The sequence below is a fragment of the Conger conger genome, chromosome 7, assembly GCF_963514075.1.
Source record: "Conger conger chromosome 7, fConCon1.1, whole genome shotgun sequence".
Lineage (NCBI taxonomy): Eukaryota > Metazoa > Chordata > Actinopteri > Anguilliformes > Congridae > Conger > Conger conger.
In genome coordinates this window covers 49,467,805-49,491,938 of record NC_083766.1, presented here as the reverse complement: position 1 = coordinate 49,491,938, position 24,134 = coordinate 49,467,805, and the positions used below count along the sequence as shown (strand labels likewise).

The following is a 24,134-nucleotide window of genomic DNA, read 5'->3' as shown; positions in this document are numbered from 1 at the left end:
CATAGAATTGATACATTAGCCCAGCCAGCGTACTTGTGTATATATAAAACTTTAAGGGATCTTCTGAGTAACATTTCTTGAGCAATAAAATGCTCGTAACTGTAACTAGCAAATGCATTTCCACCGAAATAAATATCAAATTAATCTTGGCATAACAGTATGCTATTTTCTAATAACTTCAGAAATTGATGATAAGTTTAGTCACTGACGCAAATCAACTGCAATGTTTCAGGCCCATATAATTTATTACTTAACTACTAAACTCTCAGCTATTTAATTGTATCAATTGGTCACATTTCGCACAAATTCCTTCCACCTGTCGGCTGTTAAACTACACGCATATATTTCTCAATCTCCGCAACCCAAATGAAAGCACAAAGTGCAATGGAGCACTGGCTGCATTTCGCAAAAAAGTGTGAGCAATCTTTTTTGAAAGTCCCTCTTACAGGAAACGACATGACGTGGATTGCGCCCGATCATGCCACGGCCGGCTCAAATCTAACACGGTTATTAAACAGGAAATCAGGAGGGAGGTGAAAACAAAAAGGGGGGAAAACCTTGAAACTCGGAACAATTTGAGTCGTCCACTGAACATTTGCGGAAAATACATTAAGGAGTCAACAATTTATTGATGACTGGGCAGCCTGTAGCCTAGCGACTAAGGTACAGGACTGGGACCTGGAAGGTTGGTGGTTCAAGCCCTGGTGTAGCTACGATACACACAGTTGTTGGGCCCTTAACCCTGGATTGTCGCCTGCTTCAACTAATCAACGATAATTTGTTTTGGATAAAAGCGTCAGCTAAATAATTAAATATAGACCCACCTTGTGTTTCTTCCCGACCTCCCTCTCCCCTCCCTGCTTGTCCTTCTTGTCGGGGAAGAGGAACTCCACGTCGCCCTCCACGAAGGCGTAGGGGTCCACCTCGGGTTCGTGGTCGCCGTCCGAGATAGCGGCCGACAGGTACTGGTTCTGCCTCTGCAGGTACATCTGCACCAGCTCCTCCGACACTTTTAAGGGCCGCTTGGACGCCGACATCAGTCTAAAATCAAAGGAGGTCACAGTGTCACCCATCTGTCAGGTCCCTCACAGTCATATACAGCAGATCAGGGATCAACAACTCCGGCCCTGGAATTCAAACCCAGCTCTGGTTTTCTTTCCCCACGGGTAATTAGTGCTACCTATTGGCCAGACAGGTCTTCACACCAGGGAGGGTGGAAAACCACTCAACCCTCACGGGCCGTGAGTTGCGGATCCCTGCAGTATGTATACAAACCAATGGAGAAGAGTTTAACACTAGCCGATAGCCATAGCATTTCCCCTGCAGGTCCTTAGATTGTGCAAAAAACGTGCAAGGAGGAAAAAAAGATGATGGTAAACTCGGCCCATTGAATTACATTTAAAAACAAGACACTGACACGCCACATGTATTTAACGGAGATATAAAGTAATCTGAAAGGCAACAAGAAAAGCATCCGATGGTTTGAGATATTGAAAGAAGATAGACACACAGACACCCACGCACACACACTGTACACAAAGCTGAAAAAATATCACTGGCTCGCATCCAACGCAAAAGCCGCAACACTGGCGCTAATTGACAGACGAACGGTTCCTTCTGGGGCTGTGGCTGGGGCATTCATCATCTCCATATCTCAGGAGGATAAACTCTCATCATAATTTCCATTTCAAAAACGCCACCTCCCCAGTGAAGCCAGCAGAGTGACGGCACTTTGATGGCGGCCGACGCACGACTGTCGTCGCCGCGGAGACTACACTCGCATCTTTTTTCAGCTTTTTGAGTTCGGCCCATAGACTGGAGGAAAGAGATATGGCGTTTTGAAACCGCAGAAGCCCGAACACTGCCGCGTTCGGAGCCAGAGACTGCGCAGTAAGGAAGCCGGAGCGGCTCCTCGACTAAGTGCCTGAGATGGAGGGACTCGGCAGTGACCACATAGTATTACTGTAATGCATCAATAACACAATAGCTTCATGAAATTGGCACTGGGGGAGTGTGCAAGAATCAGAAACCGGAGGTTGCAACTACATTTTCTTGTGGGGAAAAAATGTATCGTTACCATTGACTTACACTGACATGGGTGACTGAAACACCTATACCGGAGCCAACCGCAGTGGCGCTAGTGACCAGTGTCTCAGCAAGACCAGGAAATAAACTTCAGAAACAAAGTCCTGTTTTTGACCGCTTGGCTGGGACATTACGGTCCGCTGTCCAAGAGAAAGGTTTCTGGCTTTAACAGAGACGTGCAGAGCGGTCGTCACGGAGATGTGCAGAACCGTGGCCTCGGATGCGGGGGCGGAACAGAGGGCCCCAGCGGTGGAACTGGACACGGTTGACGTACGCCGGCACCCGTCCGAACGCCGGCGCTGATCCGACCCGACAGCGGAGAACGGCCCGGCTGGAGATTAGCAGCCATTCAGAGCCTCTGGCCGGAGGATTACAAACCGCCAGAATAGCTGGGAACCATCCTGGAATTACATAACCGCTCAATAATTCCCATGGAGTCAGACAACACCTACCCCTACCCTGCACCCCACATACATGCACGGTTCCTCTTCCTCACTCTGGATCCTACAGACTTTTTTTTTTTTTTCTTTGGATGAGGGGGGGGGGGGATTGGGAGAGTCAGCTACTTACACCTAGTACTCATACCTGCCCTCTCAGGTGTGGAAAAACAAACAGTGTTGTAGGATGCGCAGTGTTGGACGCGAGTATCAGAATGCGCCGTGTCAAAAGGGCACATAGCGAGGGGTTAATGTGGCGTGTGCGGGGGAACATTCCGCAATGCGGCCGGGCTTTTGTGCCGCCGGGCTCCAAAACACTTTCCCCCCCTCTATTCTACTCCGCGCCCCCGTCTTTCAGATAAACACAGAGCTTTGAGGGGAGGTCAGAGGTCGTGTAGAGGGAGAGCAGAGCAGGGGGGGGCACTCACTCGGTGACGGACACCACGGAATCCTGCCCTCCCGCCGGGTCGTCCCGCAGCTTGTCGCCGGGCAACAGCGGCGTGGGGAGCTCCGCCTCCTTCCTCCGCGGGAGCACGAAGAGCCGCCAGGGGGCGTGGCCCCCGTCCTCCCCGCCCAGGCCCACGGCCGCCCCCACGTACGCCGTGGGCTCCTGCGGCTCTGCGTAGGCGGGGTGGTAGGGCGGGGGCAGGCCGTCCAGCCGGGGGTCCTCGGCCCCTTTGGGGGGGGCCAGGCAGGGCTCGGAGGCGGGCGGGTAGAAGTGTTGGTTGTGGGGCGTGGAGGGGTTTTTGGCCTCGGGCCCCTCGTCGCCCCCGCGCTCGCAGGGGTGGGGGCTGAGGGGCGGGGGCTGGGGCGAGCCGGGCAGGTCGGCGGGGGGCTTGGCGGAGGGCGGGGGTTCGGCGGGGCGGAGGCCGGGGAAGCGACCCCCGTCCTGGCCCCGCAGACCCAGCCGCGCCCCGGGGGCCTCGGGCTCCAGCGGGGACTCCTCGCTCGCTGCGCTGCGGTGGTGGAAGGGCGTCTGCGGCCGCTTCTGCTGCTTCTCGCCCTTCTCCGGCTTCTCCCCGGCCTTGTGCTTGGCGGGCGGCTGGGCCGGCTGCCCCGCGGACTGGGGCTGCCCCGGGGTGCCGCCCAAACGCTGCTTCAGGTTCTTATGCCTGGAACACAGAGGGGCGCCGTCAATACACCATCCGCTTCCTTACCAGGACTTACACTTTACCACCCCAGGCCAGCGGGAGCACACAGAGGCACCAATGTTCAGAAACAACTTTAAGCAGTTAATTCAGATTAGGTTTTTTTTTTATTTTTTTTATCCCAACCGTGTCAAGTAAACCAAGCACCATAAAAACATTAACGGGTATTTTCTAAATGACATAATTTCCTGTACAGAAAACATATTCCAACCCATATCTTAATTTATAGCTCTAGCTACGAAATTTGACTTTATAACCAAAATAGAACATAAATTATAGAGGGGATTTTTTAAAATACATTTGTAGATGTGGTATTTTATGTTGAAAAAGAGCAAACGATCTCAACTGTCGGGCATGTACATTTTTTTTATAATGCATCACTAAAATTATTTGAAAAACCCCTCTGGAATTCCCCAGCTATAGAGTAATTTATCACATTGAAATAGAAGCAAAATTAAAACAAACATGAACTCTGACCCATTTCAAACAATGTTAGCTGGCAAGTAGCCGCTTGGGCAATGACTAATTTGAGAATAACTGCCACACTACTGAGGAACTGTGTGTTCTGCTGAGAGTGCTACTCTCAGAGGATGACAAGAGCACACTTTTTCCACTTTCTCCGTTTTAGTTAGACTACCGTTACATCATTTCTGAATGAGTGGAATGCAGTAGAGCTTCCCCGAGTAGCATTAGCCTCATAGCTATGATACAGGTTTGCCCAAGTGAAAAGAATCACTCATTTTAAAGGCTTACTCACTTTGTACAGATTTACAATCCTGTCATTTTGCGGATTTCGTAAAGGTCCCATATTGTGGAAAATGACATTTCCCTAGCGATGTGAATTACAAAGGAGTTGAAGGTGCTATAAAAACACTGTGAAAGTATCAAAACGCACAGTTTCCAAATAAATTCACAATCCGTATGAATAAAATGTGAATTTAAACGAGCCGGTTGGGGAAGTGACATCACACTAACACGCTCATTTGCTTCAGCGTGGCCCACCTTGTAGCCAAGTGCTCGGCATAGATGCCGTTCAGCTCATTTGAGCAAGCCAGCCAGTCATAGATATGACAGAAACTTAAAGACAAAGTAACTAAAACGGCCAGTTCTTCGAAAAGCTCTCCTACGGGATATCGGGACGTAAAAAAAAACACTAGAAAGGTGTACAGTATATATTTATAATGCTAAAGTCCAGGTTAAGAAGCATTTATAACTGCACTACCGTAACTAAGATGAACTCTATTACACACTTCTCTAAACTAACAGCATTATGGGCTTTTAAAAGTAAAAGTTAATATTTCACCCCACTTTATCATTTTACAGCTTTATTGGCATTTGTACTGACAACCGTCCTCCAATTCATCTCCCATTTATGCAAAGTAAAACATATGCTCTATTCATTAGAGAGCAGCAACCTGCAATTTGCCATCATGTAATGGCACTCAGACGGAAGAGGATACATGCCAAACTGGAAGACACGGACTGAAAAGCCAGTAAGGCTAACTGGTGGCCAGAAAGACCATACTACATTTTCCTGCTTGGAGTCCACAACCAGTCATTTCTTGGCAGTCCAAATCCACCGGTGACAGTACAAGGTTTTGGCAGTGTAACCGTGCTTTGATCCACTGTGATCCCACACAGGTTATCGTTTCCACGGGTGCACAGATTTTCCTTGCCCTGTTGTTTTGGCTTGACATGAGACACTATGGTGCATCTCCTCTCCCACCTAAAATCCACGGGAGGATTAGCTAGGCAAATGAGCTGGAACAAAACCGCCTGCCATTAAACACTGCCCTGCAGTCATATCAATGTTTTTACCACGAGCAGGTCGGCATGGGGATCAAAGTAGCCAGAGGGCGTGGCTAGGGCAGGGTTCACCCAAGTTAGACTTCCAGCAGTGCGGCCTGGCCAGTAAACCTCGTCCCTGCCTCAACACCATTCCTGCCATATGTGGTTGGAGTGGAAGGGGGAGGGGTGCAATGGTACCATTTGGGTGGGCTCTCTGAACAGTGCAATGGTCACCAAGGCAAACAGTCCCGTCTCAGTTTTCACCTGCACCTGATTGTCGGGGTCGGGGGTCATTTACTCAGCCCATTAGACATGTAAACAGTGGAGCCGGAACAGGGTTAGCCACGCGCGACATGCTCACCGCTAAGCTCCCTCTTTAGCAGCAGGGGGCCACTGTCCAACTCAGTAACGGAGGGGCCATCGGAAAGCAATCGGTCACCTAACGACAACAGGAAACTGGTCTCCGGCAGAGCCAAGATGGCGGCTCACGCGCCCTCGCTGAAATTTCTGCACCGGGATTCCCTTTTCAATGTCACCCTGACCCGGGTCCCAGGCAACACGGCGACACGAGCCGCATGCAGGCCTTTCAAAGTGATGAGTCCCCCCCCCCCCCCCCCCTCTCCAGCCCGCCCGAATCTCCAACGAAAAGTGCTCAGGAGGCAGAAGGCCGCTGCTGGAATAATGTTATGAGGCATGGAGTGTCAAACGGCTATTTATGGGCGACCCGCACCGCGGCTTATCTCTCATTTCAGAAAGAGCAGCGCCGCCGGGGCCGGCGCGATGTGCTGACGGCGAGCTTTCTCTCCGCCGGGCGGAGGGTTCCGGAAAATCCCCCAGGGCCAGCAGGACCGTCTGAGGGCCGGGAGAATTGTGGGCCGCTGCTTCAGCAGGCCCGGGTTAGCTCCCCCTCCTGCCTGCGGAGTCATTTATCATCGTTACAGTGTTTTACGCACGTTCTTTTTTTTTTTTCCTCTCCCCGTTAGCTGTCGTTTTTAGAAACGGGTTTGTTCCCGAAAGTGTCCATTCCGTCACCCCGCTAGTGGATACGCTTCGGCTTCAGAGGATCCGGTAAAAGCGATGACGCAGAACACTGCTGACGCGATATTGGTACAAACACATTCACCTGTGGCATGATCTGACGGCCCATACGTTTTTTTCTGCTCGGACAATAACACTAGTAATTAAGTGTCATTTAATCAAATGGCACTGGTTTACACAGGAGGACTTTCAGTGAGGTGAGGTGGGTTTCTACGGCAACGTTTAACAACCGGTGTGCCGTGCCACTCAGGTGTGCCGTCAGGTGAGGCCAGGTGTGCCGTATGAAAATCAACCAATCCCATTTACCAAAGCCAAAACAAATGTCATTAAAGCGAATTTTGTCTAATGAACATCCTGAAAGAACATTACTGCTGACACGTCACATCGACGCCAGTAGGTCACCCGCTCTTGAGAGCAGCAGGTCATGAGTGTAAATTTGGAAAGTCTGCCACAGAAGGAGAGAACTTGGGAAAGGCCGCTCTACGGTACCTTGAGCAGTTGCAGTTTGACCGCTGCGTGGCCTCCACAAAATCCCAGACCCCGGCTCGGTCCACGACTTCGTCCTCACAGGTGCCGTTGGTCGTCGCGGAGAATTTCCGCCTGGAAGAAACCAAACCACGCTCAGGACCGTCCCGCTTTCTCACGGGGAGTCCACAAACTTTACAGACAGACAGGTAACACGTGCACAATTATGGACAAGACTGCTTGAGGGCATTGTGGACACATTAGCGGATTACATTTACAAGTAAGCCTCTCGCAACATCAAAAGTGGACGGCGGCAATTTTGTCCTGGCCATGAACCGACTGACCCATTAAGGCACTTGTCTGAGAGAAGCTGTAATGCTGAAGAGTCAAGGACCCACTTGAGCCTGAAGTAAATTAATGGGTCTGGGTCTGCTAGTGGCTGAAACTGGAGGTGTGTGTGTGTATGTGTGTGTGTAGGTGTGTGTGTGTGTGTGTAGGTGTGTGTATGTGTGTGTGTGTGTGTGTGTGTGTAGGTGTAGGTGTGTGTGTGTGTAGGTGTAGGTGTGTGTGTGCGCGCGTATGTGTGTCTGTGTGTGTGTGTGTGTGTGTGTGTGTGTGAGTGTGTGTGTGTGTGTGTGTAGGTGTAGGTGTGTGTGTGTGTGTGTGTGTAGGTGTGTGTGTGTGTGTGTGCAGGTGTAGGTGTGTGTGTGTGTGTGAGTGTGTGTGTGTGTAGGTGTGTGTGGAAACACTCACTTGTTCTGGGCTCGGTTGATATTGCACTCCTGCCACACCCGCTCCACTACCTGGCTGGCCAGCTTGCGCGGGATCTTGCCGCCGTGGTGACTGGTGCTGTCAGCGCTGAAGGCGTCCGTCACGGAGGAGAACTTCACCCACTTCTGCGCTGACTGGGAGTCCACTGGGCGTAGAGAGAGAAACATGCGGTAACCACCGCCATTCCACACCAGCAGGGCACCCTCACTCTCGTTAAGGGCTAATTTCACATTTCCCCCCACCCCATTCAGTTAAGCCTTTTTACAGTTTGTATACAGTTTGTCATTTCCATTATATGGAAATCTCAATTGTTCAGCATATACTTTCATCAATAAAACATTTTACATGAACTAATGAACTTATTTCACTGAGAAAACAAGTGGTCTAACTAATATGTACATTTGTGCCTTTTAAATCATAATACAAAAAATGTTTGCATTTGTGCCAACATGATACATATAAAATAATTGATCGGCGGAAATGTTCTCCACTCCATATTCCTCCCCTTAAACGGGGTCACTGAGGATACGGCTACATTAGCCTCGGCTAAAACCAGCTAGCCTGTCTTTTCTGGTCTGCTTTTGACCTGTTCCTTCATCTAGCAGACAATGTTAATGGTGCTATTCACCTTCGGGGAGAGCGCAGTGATGAATTGGAGCTCTGAAACACGAAAGCACACCAGGGCTAAACTGAGGACACGGCGTGAGCGAGTGAAAAGCGTTTGAGTACCTGTCTGGGCCTCCTCGGGCGAGGTGGGAGGGGTGAGGGTAACCGAGGACATGGCGGGGTCTCGTTGGGAGGCAGGCACTTGGGGACCCCCCAGATAGACGGCTGTGCAGTGGGAGGGCCCCATGGGGGCGACGGCAGGGATGTCGGACTGAGGGACCAGCACCAGGCAGGCAGGGTACACCATTCGAACGCCACCTTCGAAGATAAGAGTGAAGTCAGCCGCAGGAAGTCTTTCACAGTCACAAAAGCTGATGGCCCAGGCCTGCCCAACCGTGTTCCTGGAACTCAGTCCTGTGGGTTTTCATGTCAACCCGAATTCCGCACACCCGATTCTACGGTTAAGCAGCTCAATGAGATCTCGAGCTGTTGAATGAGACGTGCTTTATTAGGGCTGGACTGAAAGCCGACAGGACAGGAGGGTAGATCTCCAGGAACAGATCTGAGAAGCCCTTTCATGGGCTGTGCACACTCGCTGTGCTGGAGTCACCACGGCTCGTCCACAGCGTGGGAATACCATCGTCAGTGAAACGGGCGTCTTACCGACGAGGACCTCCACGGCGGCCAGGGAGTCGTCCTCCCAGTCCATGTCCTCCATCTTGTCCTCAGCGCTCTCCTTGGCGCTGGGGCTGATGGGATAGAACTGGTTCCATTCCTCGATCAGCTTCTGGGTGGGGGGGTCGGACAGCTTGAAGGACTGGCCGGTCAGCGTCCCGTTCAACCCAAACGGGCTCAAAATCACTGGAGAGAGAATAAGGACACAGTGAGAGAACTTCTTAAAACACAAGACACAGCCGAATCCACCCGCAGACACTCCAGCCACCAACTCAACACTGCACTGTTAGATTAACTGTGTGTTAATACTGAATAAGGACACTGACAACACATCTCAAAACTCCCAAGTCACAAATCAAAAAAGAAACCAAGTCACTGCAGAATCTACCCCCATGATCAGTCTCCAAACCCCCAGCCCTTAAAGGCCGCAGCAGAACATCCATCCGCCGCCCGAACACGACAGGAAAGGCCGTGGCGGTGTGTCAGCACCGGCGTTGGCGAGGGGTTCGGGTCAAAGCTTTTAAACCGCGGGGGCCACCTCCGAACACAGGAGCGTCACGCAGCTCCACGACGCCGGTGACCTTTCACAGCCCAGCCTCCCCCCCCCCCCCCCAAACGACCGAGAAATCATTACCTAGCGGCCTCACGGAGCACAGGCGAAAGGCCAGGTGCCGAGGCCCCCGACCCGGCCCACTCGCGAGACATTGACAGTGCGCTTAAAAAAATAAATTAAAAAAAAATGTCATGTCACGGCTTTGCACAGCACGTCTTACACCGGCGCTATAATTGCACTTATGATGACTGTATGTTTAGAACAGCACTTCATGTGTTTTTTACAAGTTATGGATGTGTTGCTTTAACTTGTGGAAGAACCTATGCACTGCCAAATGACTAAAACGTAAACGTAAATATTTCACCGCTACAGCTCGGGTCAGAGCCCGCCCCTCTGTGAAGCCCGTATTGATCTGTTGCGCAGTACCCCCCAATAGAACTTTCTGGAGCCTTAAAAATTCTCTGGGCTCTGTTACCATGGCGCGAGTTTCCAGGCTACAATCCAAAATAAGGGACATAATCAGAGCCTGTGTTTATTACCCCTTCAGTCACTGCCCCCGTCCCCAGGGCGGAGGGCAGAGAGCTTGTACCCCCACAGGACTCTAAATGATCCCTGTATTGTGACTGGGGCATGGCAGGCGACCGTGAGCATGCTCAGATCTCATTTCATCTGCCCCCCCCCCCCCCCCCTCACCCTCCTTCCCCCTTCCAGATTATTCCTTTATTAATCACATATAACAGCCAGCTGTGCTGACTACAGCGGTTTTTTGGCTCCATTCTGACAGGATGCATTTTCATAATTGTTTTTAAAAATATATATATTTATTATAATTTTGTTTGTGTGTCAGGATGAATCAACTGTCATGAAACGCCTTTGTTTCGAAGAGCCTTGGTTGAGTTGTAGACACATGCCAGCACACGAGCGAACTTTAGCAGCAGGAGGGAGCCAAGCTGACCACCACAAAGGGGAATCAATACTGACACCACCGCGCCACACACACACACACACACACACACACACACACACACACACACTAAGCAGAGCCAGCGGTCAGCGTTCACAACCAATTAAGCACAACAAGGACATATACACGGGTGCTTACTCTGTCACGAAACACCACCGACGTTCTCTGCGCTACGCGGTCACGGAGCTCGACCGTAACTACCGGCGACAGCCGAGGCCAATTTACCATATTAAAAAACGGCGGGAGCGGAAAAGCAGCCCGCGCCCGCGCTCCATCCTCCTCTCCGCGATGTCATCTGCATGGGCGAGGCGGGAGCGAGCCCGCGCCGGGGGTTTAGCCATCGTATTAACTTTAATTAAATTCAGAATTCGCTTTTGTGCGCCTCTGATTGCCTTTCTGAAAATGCCAGCGAGGCAAAGATCAAATTCGGCACAAATATGGAAATGCTCCCCCCCCCCCCCAAAGACATGTCGAATGTGCGCGGATCAGTTAAATGAGCTGTGCGCTCGTTTCGGACCGCCTGTCTTTTATGGGCTCGTATCTGGGAGAGGGCCTTCGCGCGCGGTAAACATCAACGAGGCGGCTCGCGGGCACCCCTTCATCTGCCGCCGTGAGGGGCGAGCAGGGCTGGGGGCAGAGGGGCGGGCAGGGCTGGGGGCAGAGGGGCGGGCAGGGCTGGGGGCAGAGGGGCGGGCAGGGCTGGGGGCAGAGGGGCGGGCAGGGCTGGGGGCAGAGGGGCGGGCAGGGCTGGGGGCAGAGAGGCAGGGCTGGGGGCAGAGGGGCGGGCAGGGCTGGGGGCAGAGGGGCGGGCAGGGCTGGGGGCAGAGGGGCGGGCAGGGCTGGGGGCAGAGGGGCGGGCAGGGCTGGGGGCAGAGGGGCGGGCAGGGCTGGGGGCAGAGGGGCGGGCAGGGCTGGGGGCAGAGAGGCAGGGCTGGGGGCAGAGGGGCGGGCAGGGCTGGGGGCAGAGGGGCGGGCAGGGCTGGGGGCAGAGGGGCGGGCAGGGCTGGGGGCAGAGGGGCGGGCAGGGCTGGGGGCAGAGAGGCAGGGCTGGGGGCAGAGGGGCGGGCAGGGCTGGGGGCAGAGGGGCGGGCAGGGCTGGGGGCAGAGGGGCGGGCAGGGCTGGGGGCAGAGGGGCGGGCAGGGCTGGGGGCAGAGGGGCGGACAGTGCTGGGGGCAGAGGGGCGGACAGGGCTGGGGGCAGCGGTGTTGCTTGGATTTCGCCCCAGACGGAGAAACGCACAGTGTCAGTTCAAAACCGGAATATGAGAGCTTGGCCTAAGGGGAACAGATTGGATTGATTTTATTTACACTTTATCTTTTAGTCACTGCGGTGACGCTTTTAATCCAAAGTGACTTACAAGTGCGTAAGTTCCTCAACAAGTGAAAAGCATTGAAAATAATTTGATAAATTAAAAATACAATACATGACTCGTTTCCATTCCATTCTTATGTCAATCTCAATTCAATTCATCGTGCACAGCGCTTTCTACAGAACTGTCACAAAGACACCAAAGACACTCTATAGCGTAACAGAAGGGCAAACGCCAGACTTGAACCCCCAAATAGCTGAAGAAAGCCGGAGGCTAACGGATCCGCAGAGACGCGTTAAAGACGACCCTCATAAAGACTGTGGAGACAGGCGTGCGTTCACCATACCAAAACGGTCGTGAGAACGCTTAGCCCACACTAAGTGGCCTGAGATTAGCCTGTAACGGCCATTTAAGGTTAAATAATTACCTGACTCTGCACACACAAGCCCTGAGCAAACGGTGCAGACAAACTACTTACATGTGGAGGTGTTCTTGGCCCTGATGCAGAGAGGGGGTTCTGTGTAAAGCTGCTTTGTGACTGTGTTGGAAATTTGTGTTGGAAAAAGCACTATACGAATCGAATCGAATCGAATCGAATCTAATCGAATCGAATGCCGATGAGACTCTGGACAAAGGCCTTTACCAGAAGCTAAATGCTAAAGGAGCTTAAGTTCTATCGGGGGCAAAATGGGCCTGTTCGACACTGTGACATCACAAACCTGAACAGGATGCCAACACTCAGAAGTGGGAAGGGAAAACTGTGCTGTAGCACTGATCTTGGCCGAACGGGCGCGGGAGGGAGGGAGAGAGGCGGAGTTTGGGGCCGCGGCTTTTAACCGTAACTGACGTTACAGTGGGCCCAGTTAAAAGGGCTCCTGCTGTGTACCAGATCAGAACGAAGGGAGCGGTGTTAATTACGGGAGCAGGCGCCTCCTCCGTGGTACGCTCCCCTAGGGGGGACGGGCCTGAAAACCGCTGGGCCGAACAGAGTGAGAGACACAGAGAGAGAGAGGGAGACAGACACCGAGAGAGGGGGAGGGAGGGAGAGCGAGAGAGACAGAGAGAGAGAGCGACAGAGACAAGAAGAGAGATGAGGGAGGTAGAGATGAAGGTAGGGAGGGAGAAATGGAGGTAGGGAGGGAGAAAGAGGCAGAGGGAGAGGGAGAGGGAGAGAGAGAGGGGATGGAGAGGTACAGGGAAAGCCCGAAAGAAAGATAGAGGGAGGGAGAGAAATGAAGGGAGGGAGAGACTGTCAAAAGAGGAAGTGAGAGAGAGGAGTAGAGGGAGGGACAGATCGAGGGGGAGGGAGGGAGGCCGTAGAAAGAGGGAGGGAGAGAGGCAGAGACAGAGACACACAGAGAGAAGTGGGGGGGGGGCAGAAGCAGCGTGAATGGGCTGAGTGTTTAGTTGAGCCCGTTGTGTTGCCTTTAATGAGCGCCCTTCCCCTTGTAAAGCACTCTTTCTGTTTCCTTTGTTCTTGGCTCTTTTGTTCTTCCTCTCTGTTCCGCGTGCCGGCGTCTCCGCCAGCCCGGCTAATGGCACAGATGTCTGCGCCGGGCAGAGAGGGGGCTTGTGGGAAATCCCCTCGGAGGACCGGGGCCTCGGAGTGGGGAAACACCGCGCTCTGGCCCAGCCAGATGTGCCCGGGGTGTAGGGGGGATCGCTCACCGAAGGGGAGCGCCAGACATCTAACTTTACCCATCCACTCAAACAGAGCTGAGAGAAGCCCTCACCAAAAACCAAACCATTAGAACAAGGCCACAGCTAACCAGCATGGGAAGGTGGTGTTTACTGATCATCACTCACCTGGAAGCAAGCTCTATGGAGGTCACAGGAGACCTGCATTGCATGTTACAGTTATTTATCTTGACACTTTTATCCACTTATAGTTGATAAGACTAAGCAGGGGACAATCCCCCCTGCCTTTACTGGCCCTATGGAAGTGTTGGTGCTGACCACTGCCCCTCAGAGAGAGAGGGAGAGACAAGGGGCGCTCACCTTGGAAGGGGCTGCCGGCCTGCTGAGCCAGACTCAGGTGCTCCTCGCTCAGGTGGTAGACGGGCTGGTGCTGGTTGATCTCCACGCTGGTGCACACGTTGCTGTCTCCGTGCAGGAAGAAGGAGAAGGCGCAGGAGAGGTGCTCGCTGTGGAGACAGGAGGGGCGAGGGAGTCAGCCATCTTACAGAAACAAACAAACTTCACCCTGATATCAATCCAATATCATATCCGCATTCGCAGTGAGTGAGAAGACCAACCTGAGCCTTAAATGACAGCCTAACGTGAAGACACAAAATGTCCTCACAATGCTACCGATTTGTCAATGTCACAACACTACACGGCGGCAACATTGTGAGGACGTTTTTCTGTTCACTGGGTACCCACTCTTCACGGCGTGCTTCAGGTGTTGAACTCACACGGCGAAAACAAAAAACCCACGCACGACAACGCCAGCGGCTCAGTAACGTCCCGCGTTCGCGGTTTTGACAGGAACAAGCGGGACAAGCTCTTAGCGGAGCCTAGCAGAACATTGCGGACCTCTCACCTCGCGAGTGGTACCGTTGCCGTGGACGACCGCGACAGACAGGTGCGAGCGACATACAGGCAGGCCTGGGATCAGAGCGACAGACAGACAGGCAGGCAGGCCTGGGATCAGTGCGACAGACAGACAGGCAGGCCTGGGATCAGAGCGACAGACAGACAGGCAGGCAGGCCTGGGATCAGTGCGACAGACAGACAGGCAGGCAGGCCTGGGATCAGAGCGACAGACAGACAGGCAGGCCTGGGATCAGTGCGACAGACAGACAGGCAGGCAGGCCTGGGATCAGTGCGACAGACAGACAGGCAGGCAGGCCTGGGATCAGAGCGACAGACAGACAGGCAGGCAGGCCTGGGATCAGAGCGACAGACAGACAGGCAGGCAGGCCTGGGATCAGAGCGACAGACAGACAGGCAGGCAGGCCTGGGATCAGAGCGACAGACAGACAGGCAGGCAGGCCTGGGATCAGTGCGACAGACAGACAGGCAGGCCTGGGATCAGAGCGACAGACAGACAGGCAGGCCTGGGATCAGCGCGACAGACAGACAGGCAGGCCTGGGATCAGCGCGACAGACAGACAGGCAGGCCTGGGATCAGAGCGACAGACAGACAGGCAGGCCTGGGATCAGAGCGACAGACAGACAGGCAGGCCTGAGATCAGAGCGACAGACAGACAGGCAGGCCTGGGATCAGCGCGACAGACAGACAGGCAGGCCTGGGATCAGCGCGACAGACAGACAGGCAGGCCTGGGATCAGAGCGACAGACAGACAGGCAGGCAGGCCTGGGATCAGTGCGACAGACAGACAGGCAGGCCTGGGATCAGAGCGACAGACAGACAGGCAGGCCTGGGATCAGCGCGACAGACAGACAGGCAGGCCTGGGATCAGCGCGACAGACAGACAGGCAGGCCTGGGATCAGAGCGACAGACAGACAGGCAGGCCTGGGATCAGAGCGACAGACAGACAGGCAGGCCTGAGATCAGAGCGACAGACAGACAGGCAGGCCTGGGATCAGCGCGACAGACAGACAGGCAGGCCTGGGATCAGCGCGACAGACAGACAGGCAGGCCTGGGATCAGCGCGACAGACAGACAGGCAGGCCTGAGATCAGAGCGACAGACAGACAGGCAGGCCTGGGATCAGCGCGACAGACAGACAGGCAGGCCTGGGATCAGCGCGACAGACAGACAGGCAGGCCTGGGATCAGCGCGACAGACAGACAGGCAGGCCTGGGATCAGAGCGACAGACAGACAGGCAGGCCTGGGATCAGAGCGACAGACAGACAGGCAGGCCTGAGATCAGAGCGACAGACAGACAGGCAGGCCTGGGATCAGCGCGACAGACAGACAGGCAGGCCTGGGATCAGCGCGACAGACAGACAGGCAGGCCTGGGATCAGAGCGACAGACAGAGGCAGGAGCAAAGTGCGCACCAGGGGACGGCGGAAAGGTGGCGGGAACGAGAGGTGCTAACAAGCCTTTGGAATCGCGCGTGTTGTGAGCGTATACGGCCTCCTTTGTCGCGCTGTGGGGGAGGCGTGCGGCGGAGGTGTGTTAGGGGAGAGCTGGGGGGTAACACCCCACTGCCCAACACTGATGAGCACTAGATAGGGATGAACAAGGAGCCACGGCCACTGTCCCTACGCCACGATGGAATCTTCCAGCGACTGTCCGCCTTGGCTTCGAGCGGCTGCATCTTGAAAACTATGGAACTGAACGGCAAGGCAGAGTTCAGTGCCTTATTCCGGTGCCACACACCTTCGTGAGCTAACGCTGCACTTGCTCCGACAACTCGGTGAGTGACAGCAGGTACCGTTAGCAAGCTAACCTACAGTAAACTCCAAAAGCGAAACAGTAAAAATGATATAAAAACATAACTTATGAGATATAATAATAATAAGAGAACAATTACATTGTTACATTTCTTGACCTTTGCAAAAAAGCTGATGTTCTTTAATGCCGTTGCTTGCTCTTCATTTAAAGAAGGTATTGGTTCAGAAACCGTTTCAGGTACAATTTTAAAAGTATCGTGTCAGCATCGTTATCTGCAACATCTAAACCAGCGCTACTTAACTCCAGGTCCTGCGTAGCTGCAGTGTCTGTAGGTATTTGCTTCAACCGTGCGCTACACCACCTGATTTCAGTAATAAGCTCATTATCCGAAGCAGACACACCTACGGACACTGCGGCCCACAGGACGTGGAGTTGAGTAGCGCTGGCTTGGATGTTGCTGATAACAACGCTAAAACGATACCGGTGCCCTTTTACCCACCACAGTACCGCTGACCTGCCGGCACTGCTAGCGTACACAGCACCACTGCTCCGGCCAACTGGGGGTTAGCAGAAAGGTCACCGCATGGCTACGGACATCTGGCCAGGCCACCACAGGGACCTCACTCACACTAGACCCAACGTTCCCAACACCAAATCGGCAACTGCCATAGAACTGGCTCAATGGGTGCAGGTTTCTCGCATGTCTGAAAATACGCGCGCACACACACACACTGCGCACACACACACACACACACACACACACACACACACACACACACACACACACACACACACACACACACACACACACACACACACACACACACACACACACACACACACACACACACACACACACACACACACACTGCAAACATGAAGTAGTGGGCCTACGGCCAGTAAGACTAGAACCCGTGGGTTCATGCCAAATGCTCATCCGCTTGCCAGGAATCCAAAGTTAAGCGCGTCATTGAAAGTTCATCAGGTGGCAATTTCACAAGATTCCCTCGGGAAGCTGTGGGCGGCGGGAGGATCGGCTAACATGTGGAAGACATCAAACGTCACTCCCATAAACCCACACCGGCAATCTGCGTCTCGCAAATATTATGAAAAGGCATTCGTAAAACAAAACTCATGTCGCACGGCATGCCAAAATTCCTGTTCGGAAAAAAATAAATGAACAAAAAACAAACAAAAATGCACGCCGTCCAAAATACACCATGCCCGACAGAGATGATGGATGGCCAGATAAAACAGGAGAAATTAATATCAGATTAATATGCAAAATGAGCACGGGGGGCTCCTCTGCATTTAAAGGATGAGGAAAGAACAAACACAGCCCTAACTCGGCAAGAACAAAATGAGTAAAAAATGAGGCAAATAAAAACGAGAGCGCCCACACTCGCAGTAAGAAGAGTAGAGTAAACAGGACTCTTGCGGACTGGCCTGTAACGCGAGCCGTTAGCATGCCGCTAAGGGACTGAATGTACGGCGGAGGCAGCCTGGCGTTCCGCGCGGTCCGGAGCGCAGCGCTGGCACGGGAAGTCCGCTGACCACAGCCGCGCGCGAGGGCACCCGGCCAACACCTGTGGGCTGAACGCACCCGAAATACACCGTCAACAAACGCCCCGGCAACACATTCACCGCTTTGTTTTACAACCAGAACAGAACCGCACTGGGCATGTGCAGTATGCACACAAAGTAGTGCCAGTCAATATATTTGTGTTCAAATGCCAATAGAACTAGTGTTGATATTGCGCTGCACTTAAAGCCACAGATGAGGCTGGATTTAGCAGGATTGACAGCGGGTTGTAAACACAAGTAAGGCGGGGGTAAGCGCTCTCCACAAACTCCTGTAAAAGGTGCTGCTCTGTGAGAGAGAAAACAGTAGAAGGTGTGTTTGACACAATCATTAGCTGGTCTCCCCGGAGCTCAGACTCCAGAGAGAGGTCAGGACCATGGACCAGGGCCAGCGGAGAGCTTCCCCCAGTTCTGCAGTCTCTCTACGGTGGCTTTGCGGTCTCCCTAAACTCCGGTTCCACACCGGCAACCATTGCTCCACTGCAACCTAAAACAGTAACAGTGCCACCCGCTTAAAAACTGTTTACCATGTGGCAATCTGCTGAAGTAGCTCGCAAACTCCGTTAGAGGGGAACGGAGCTACTGAGGTCTGGGTAATGTTGCATAACGGCGAAATGTGTAACCCTCGCTGCTCGCTGTCTGGGACAGGCCACAGGAACCAGAGCAGGAGCGGGTTTGGGAACGGGACCAGGCGAGGCACACCCTAGCCCGGGTCCCGCGTGGGCCCGATTCCGGGCTCTGGCACGGTCGCACAGGACGGCGCTCGATGGAGGACAGGAAGTCGGGGCCTTGCTTCAGGATGTAAACAAGCATTCCTCCGCGGGGAAAACAGGCAGGGTTCCCGGCAGGTCAAGCTTTGTGCGAGGACCCCGCGCGGGACGTCCGCGGAGACGCCTGAACGGACCTCCCCCGGTCCCAGCTTCCTCCACCACACCCAGGTCGCCGCTGCCCAAAAAAACCTCACAAGAAGAAGGGGGAAAAGATTATGGCTGAGGTGCAGTTGCTGTGACTGGCTCCAGGCTGCAGTAAGGTTTCGGAGGGGAGCTGAAAGAGGCAGTGTCTGACGTGCTGGAACGAACTGCGTGTGGAAGCACCACTGAGGGGGGGAACAAAAACACCAGTGCAGTGCCAACCTCCCCAGCCAGCTCCTGCGCACAAACACGCACGCACACACCCCCACACGGCCACACACACGCACAGCCCACTCCCCCACACTCTGCACCACCCCGTGCTGAAGTCGCCAGGCTTCCTCAGAGAGCCCAAGATGAATGGATCGATGCCACCTACAGTACAGAACCGAAAATGCAGTTCCGCAGTCCAAAGACTGCTTATTGTTTTTACATTTCAAACAATGGGCCACTAATTTCAAATGATTCACAAAGGCAGTTTAGCCAATGGGTACTCGTGTTATATCTGCATTCAAAAAGCATGGCAAGGAAAGCTCAGTGACCCCTCTAAGTACAAAAATAAATGTGAGTTTATCACTACAATAGGTTAAACATTAATAATCTCTGTCTGTTCCTTTTAAAACTTTGAACCTCAGGTAGGTGCTTGCTGTTCACTGCGGAGGTGAGTCCACTTCCTACCTTCAGATTTGAACAAAAACGGCACAAAAAAAAAAAAGCTTCATAATGGTCAGTTTTACAACAGCACCTTAACAGCACCCCAAACAGCCTGTACCCCCAATTCAGCACAAAATGAGGTCACCTGCTGTCTCTGCCTAACCCCCCCCCCTCCCCTTCCCCACACACAAACACACACTGGGAGCCCCAGAGGGGACCAGAAAACTTCAGCACAATCACATCCACCCCCCCAAACCCCACCCCCCTAGTGTTGGGGTGCCAAGCTGTCAGGGGTGTGCTCAGGCTGTCAGCTCAAACTCCTAACACTCCCACTCTCACAAACAGCCCCCTGCGGTAAACACAGCAGAGTGGGGGGGGGGGGTATCTGCACCCATCCCAGATGTTGGATTCCCACACCACCAGGGCGGGGTTACCTGTACGGACCACCCCCTTTCCCCCCCATAGGAACAGCCAAGAGGAGAGGGTGGAACTGCCCACTAATAGCTGCCCTTTAAATAGTGGTCAGGGGGGGGATTTACATTTGTTGGCTCGGCATGCAAACAGCGTGCAAAGTGTAAGCTGCAGGTCAACAGCACGTGCGCTGGCTTTATGCCCCCGACCGGGAACCCCACCACCACCACAGCCACAACCACAACAACAACAACAGCAGCCGCCGCCACAACGCCGTCACATGAACGCTTGTTCCAGCAGCACGCTCGTGCTCGGCACTCTGTCCGACAGTAACCTGCGCTACCACACTTTTCAAGAGCTGCTCGCACGCAAGGACAGCCATAACACAGAGACGAAAATGGGAAGTAGGGGGAGTGGAGGGGGAGGGGGGTCACAAGGGAGAGATGTTGCATTGTATTGATAATCGGGGCAGCAAGTAGCCTGCTGGCTAAGGGGCTTGACTGGGACCCGGAAGGTTGGTGGCTTAAGCCCGTGGTGCAGCCACGATAAGCTCTTCACAGCTGGTGGACCCTTGAGCAAGGCCCTTAACTGCACATGGTGCTTAGTCTAATCAACGGTTAGGATAGAAAATAGCTAAATAACAAATTATGTCTTTATTTAGATCGGCAGTGGTCTGTGAGCAGGTTAAAAAAAGCACTTCCGCACCACTGTAGCGTAGCGGAAAACAAGCGGCTCTTTGGAGAGAATGCCAACCTGTCGCAATTACCCCACTTGCTGCCTTCGACAGCTGCCCCTACAAATAACTGCCCCGGACTTCAAATCAGCCCATCCAATCAGGACTGCTGTCTGAGAACAGCCAGTGCCCTTTCTAACAGTGTGCGTGTCAAACAAAAAGATAATAAGTAACAATATAAATAACTATTACCGCTTTACTTCATTATAGATTACTTGAGGACTTGACTTCCTTCATGAGTTTCCTCTTTAAACATGAGCTGAAAAGTTGGAGCAGCGCGAGATATAATGCACAGTATCCACGAGTGACACATCTTTTGGGGTGAATTTTTGAAGGGCGGGGAGTCGATTTGACTGACATCAAACGAGGAGGGGGGAAACGGATATTGATTGAAAGGGAATGAAAAATTTACACTGGTACATGATGACATAAGACCCAAATTAAAATATGGTTCACTAAATAATTGAATAAATTGAGGGAAAAGTTCAATTTGATTTCAGCTGTAGGTGTACGGTACCTAACAACCTGGGTCCAGGTTCCGGTCTGAAAGTGCTGAGGAGAAGCCAGGTCGGCTCACACTGACAGTGTTTGGGGGGGGGGGGGGGGGGAGCGTTCCTGCAGAGGCAGCCCTGCTCATCAGTTCACACCCACACCGCCCCCCCCCCCCCCCCGACAAGGTGGATTTACCCCAGTGTCTGCAGGCAGAGATAGAGCGGGAGTCTCTCTAATGAGCTCCAGCATAGCGCAGTCGTGTCCAGCACACCTCCGCCGCCCTCACCCCGGCCGGGCCTCCAGTGACGAGGGGGGGGCTTAAATTAGCACTGGTGGCGCTGAGAGGCGCAGGATTTCCCCGCTGCCCTGTCAGGGGCTCTTCCGCCGGCCGGCGGGATGCCTGTGCAGTGATGTCACTTCCCCCCTCCCTCCCCCCCTACCCCCCCCGACAGGGCGCATGACAGAGAGGAGCACCGTGTGACTGTTTGACCACCTGCTGCCCCCCCTCCCCCACCCAGCAGCTCAGTCCGATCAGGAGACCCGCTTCTAGAACATACCATTACAGCGGGCGCAGCAACTGGCAGGGTGGCGCACGTACGCGCGCACACACATCAGTACCCACACACAAACACTAACACGCACATACTTACAGAGGCAAGCACACACACATACACATTTACACACACAAACAGACTGGCATGGACAAATAAATACATACACATAAAAACACAAACAAAAAATTGGACAGACACACACTCAGCACATTCACACACTCACATGCACACACAGGCACGCTCACAGAAACGCATGAGCATTCAGGCACAACCTGGCATGCTAAGCCATGTCACGGGAGTGCTCTGTACAGCTGACGGCTACGGAAAGCAACCTCGGCCGAGTATTTTGCATTGATCTCGCTCCGTCCTAAACGGCCATCTTGAGAGCGGCTTTATTTACATGGATTAAAGGCTGGCAGCCCGGGAGGCCGTGGCTGGCAGGCGGCGCTGCCCGACAGCTCCGATTCAGCCCAGATTAAAAGGAGGGCCACGGTAAACATGCTTCCGTCGCCCTGAGCTCTCTACCCAGCCGTGCCGCACTGACAATGCCCTGACCTTTATCTGCTTTAATCCTAATTACGGAGGTTTCACTTCTCCTTTACACCTCTGCCGCAACAGGCCGGTTCAGCAGGTCCTACCGCACGCCCACTGCCTCGCTCCTCTCTCCTGACGAGGGCCCTTTCCGGGAGGGGGAGCGGTCACAAGGGCCGAGGGCCGGAGCGCCGTTCCCAAACGCGCCGTTCCCAAACGCGGACACGGCCACTCTGAGGAGAGAGCTGGAGCTGGAGTTGGAGTTGCTCCCTGGCGGCGGGATCCGCGGGGAACGTTCCGGAAGCTGCTACCTGAACGAGGTGCTGAGAGGAAGGCTGTCGACAGGCGAGGCTTTTTTAAAGACGCGAGCCGCAGAGCTCTTCCATCAACATTCACAGCTTCTAAACTGGGCCTTTTCACAGCTTCGCGGTACAGATAGTGACCAGGGACTTTCTCCACACAGAAAGAAAACAACGAACTCGCACAGTTTTTCCCCAAGCGAAGGACGATGTTTCACAAAATCCCCTTTAACTTTAAAAGAGAAAATAAACCAGAAACCTTTACCCAGACAGTCATACATCTGTCTTGTAGTCATTCAACCGTTCACTAACTGAAACGGCTCAGGTCAAGTTCCTCATTAAAAAACACGGTGGCATGGATGTGAACCCAAGCTCTTCAGGTTTAAATTCCGGTCTCGCAAATAATTACAAGCACAACCTATTCTGTCCATATAACAGTCATTGCTGAAACAGCCTACACCACACCTGTCGCCTTGATATGAATGTGACTGCCCTCCCACAGAAACCCGCCTGTCCCACCTCCACCGTGAGAAATCTTAACGGTTCTGTCATGGCAGCGGGAGCCTCCGACAGACCCTCCCTCGACATCCCTGCGCGAAACCGTCTTCGGCCAGAGTGACGAGCGTGGACGCGTGACAGGCGTCTCTGACGTGAGGCGACTCCGCAGGACTGGACCCCGGAGACCAACACGGCGACTTCGACGCCACACCGGCGAAACGGCAGGACCGCCGTCAGCTGCAAACGTCGGCCTGGCAACCGACGGCGTGACTGTCAGCCGGGCCGAGGAGAACTCGACCCCGACGGGAGTGAACTCCACTGCAAAGGTTCGGTAGAAACCGCCGAAACGTTTGAGACGACAAGCTAATTAGCTTTCGTCCTTCCGCGTGCGCTACCCCTTCGGAAATTGAAAAGGACCACGATACAAACGCACGCAGGTTTTTAAGGGACGAGCAAAGGGCAGGTTGTTCGACTCGCTTGTCAGACAGGCGAAGGTATTGGCGCGACAGTTAGCCGCCTGAAAAAAAGAAAAAAAAAAAAAAGGTAAAAAAAAACCTTAAAGACACAGCACCTCCAGGGAGGGGAAGGAATTTAACTGATTAACAGTATTTGTTCTCCTGAGTTGGGATAAAAACACAACAGGACAGAATGTTTCTTTGTAGGTCTTCTGTATACAGTCTTCTGTATAACAGGACACCATTTTGGCAAAATACAGTCTTACAGGTGACTGCAGTGAGTTTCATCTCGCCCAGGGTTATCGGTGGAAGAGTCCAAAGCGAAGAGGGCTCAGAGCAAGCGAAACAGACAAAGAGCACCTTCTCTCAGCCAGGCTACAGACATCCCTGGAGGGGGGAGAACACAAGACGCAGGAAAGCAGCCGTCAGAAAAGGCTCATAGGCGCAGCATCGTAGGCACTGTGTGAAGGAGATGAACAACCTGGCAGAGGGTTCACGGGCCCAAGGCGCATTTCAGGCGAGCCTGACCAACTTACCCAAAAATGTGGGTTTTGCAGGTGGTGGAAGGGCTCGACTGAACAAACAAGCTATTTTTATCATCTCGCCCTAGCAACCTGCGGTGGACACACTGCAAAATTCACTGGCCTTTGCTGAAGAACACAGCGGTGCTGACTTCTGCCAAGTTATGACTACTTGCACGTGTTCCTCACAAATATATTTATTAAAAGAGCCTAGTTCAAGGATATTGTCAAGGAAGGATGAACACACGCGCACCAAGAAATGAATAACACTTCCAAGAGCGAAGGTTAAAATGCGGAATTAAAACACAATTTAGGAATGTTTTAGGGAGCCATACAACAGTTGGCAC

At 53.2% G+C, this 24,134-nt stretch overlaps 1 protein-coding gene across 3 annotated transcripts in view; it reads right to left on the bottom strand.

The window, feature by feature from the left end:
* med13a (mediator complex subunit 13a) overlaps positions 1-24,134 on the bottom strand; it is an 86,055-nt gene that overhangs the window by 27,915 nt on the left and 34,006 nt on the right. For all 3 annotated transcript variants that reach the window (XM_061247660.1, XM_061247662.1, XM_061247661.1), the window contains 7 exons: positions 13,839-13,984; positions 9,002-9,199; positions 8,462-8,656; positions 7,715-7,877; positions 6,986-7,096; positions 2,951-3,634; positions 825-1,041 (listed from right to left, as the gene is read on the bottom strand). In XM_061247660.1, coding sequence (XP_061103644.1) covers positions 825-1,041; positions 2,951-3,634; positions 6,986-7,096; positions 7,715-7,877; positions 8,462-8,656; positions 9,002-9,199; positions 13,839-13,984 — 1,714 coding nt within the window. The remainder of the gene's footprint in view (positions 1-824; positions 1,042-2,950; positions 3,635-6,985; positions 7,097-7,714; positions 7,878-8,461; positions 8,657-9,001; positions 9,200-13,838; positions 13,985-24,134) is intronic.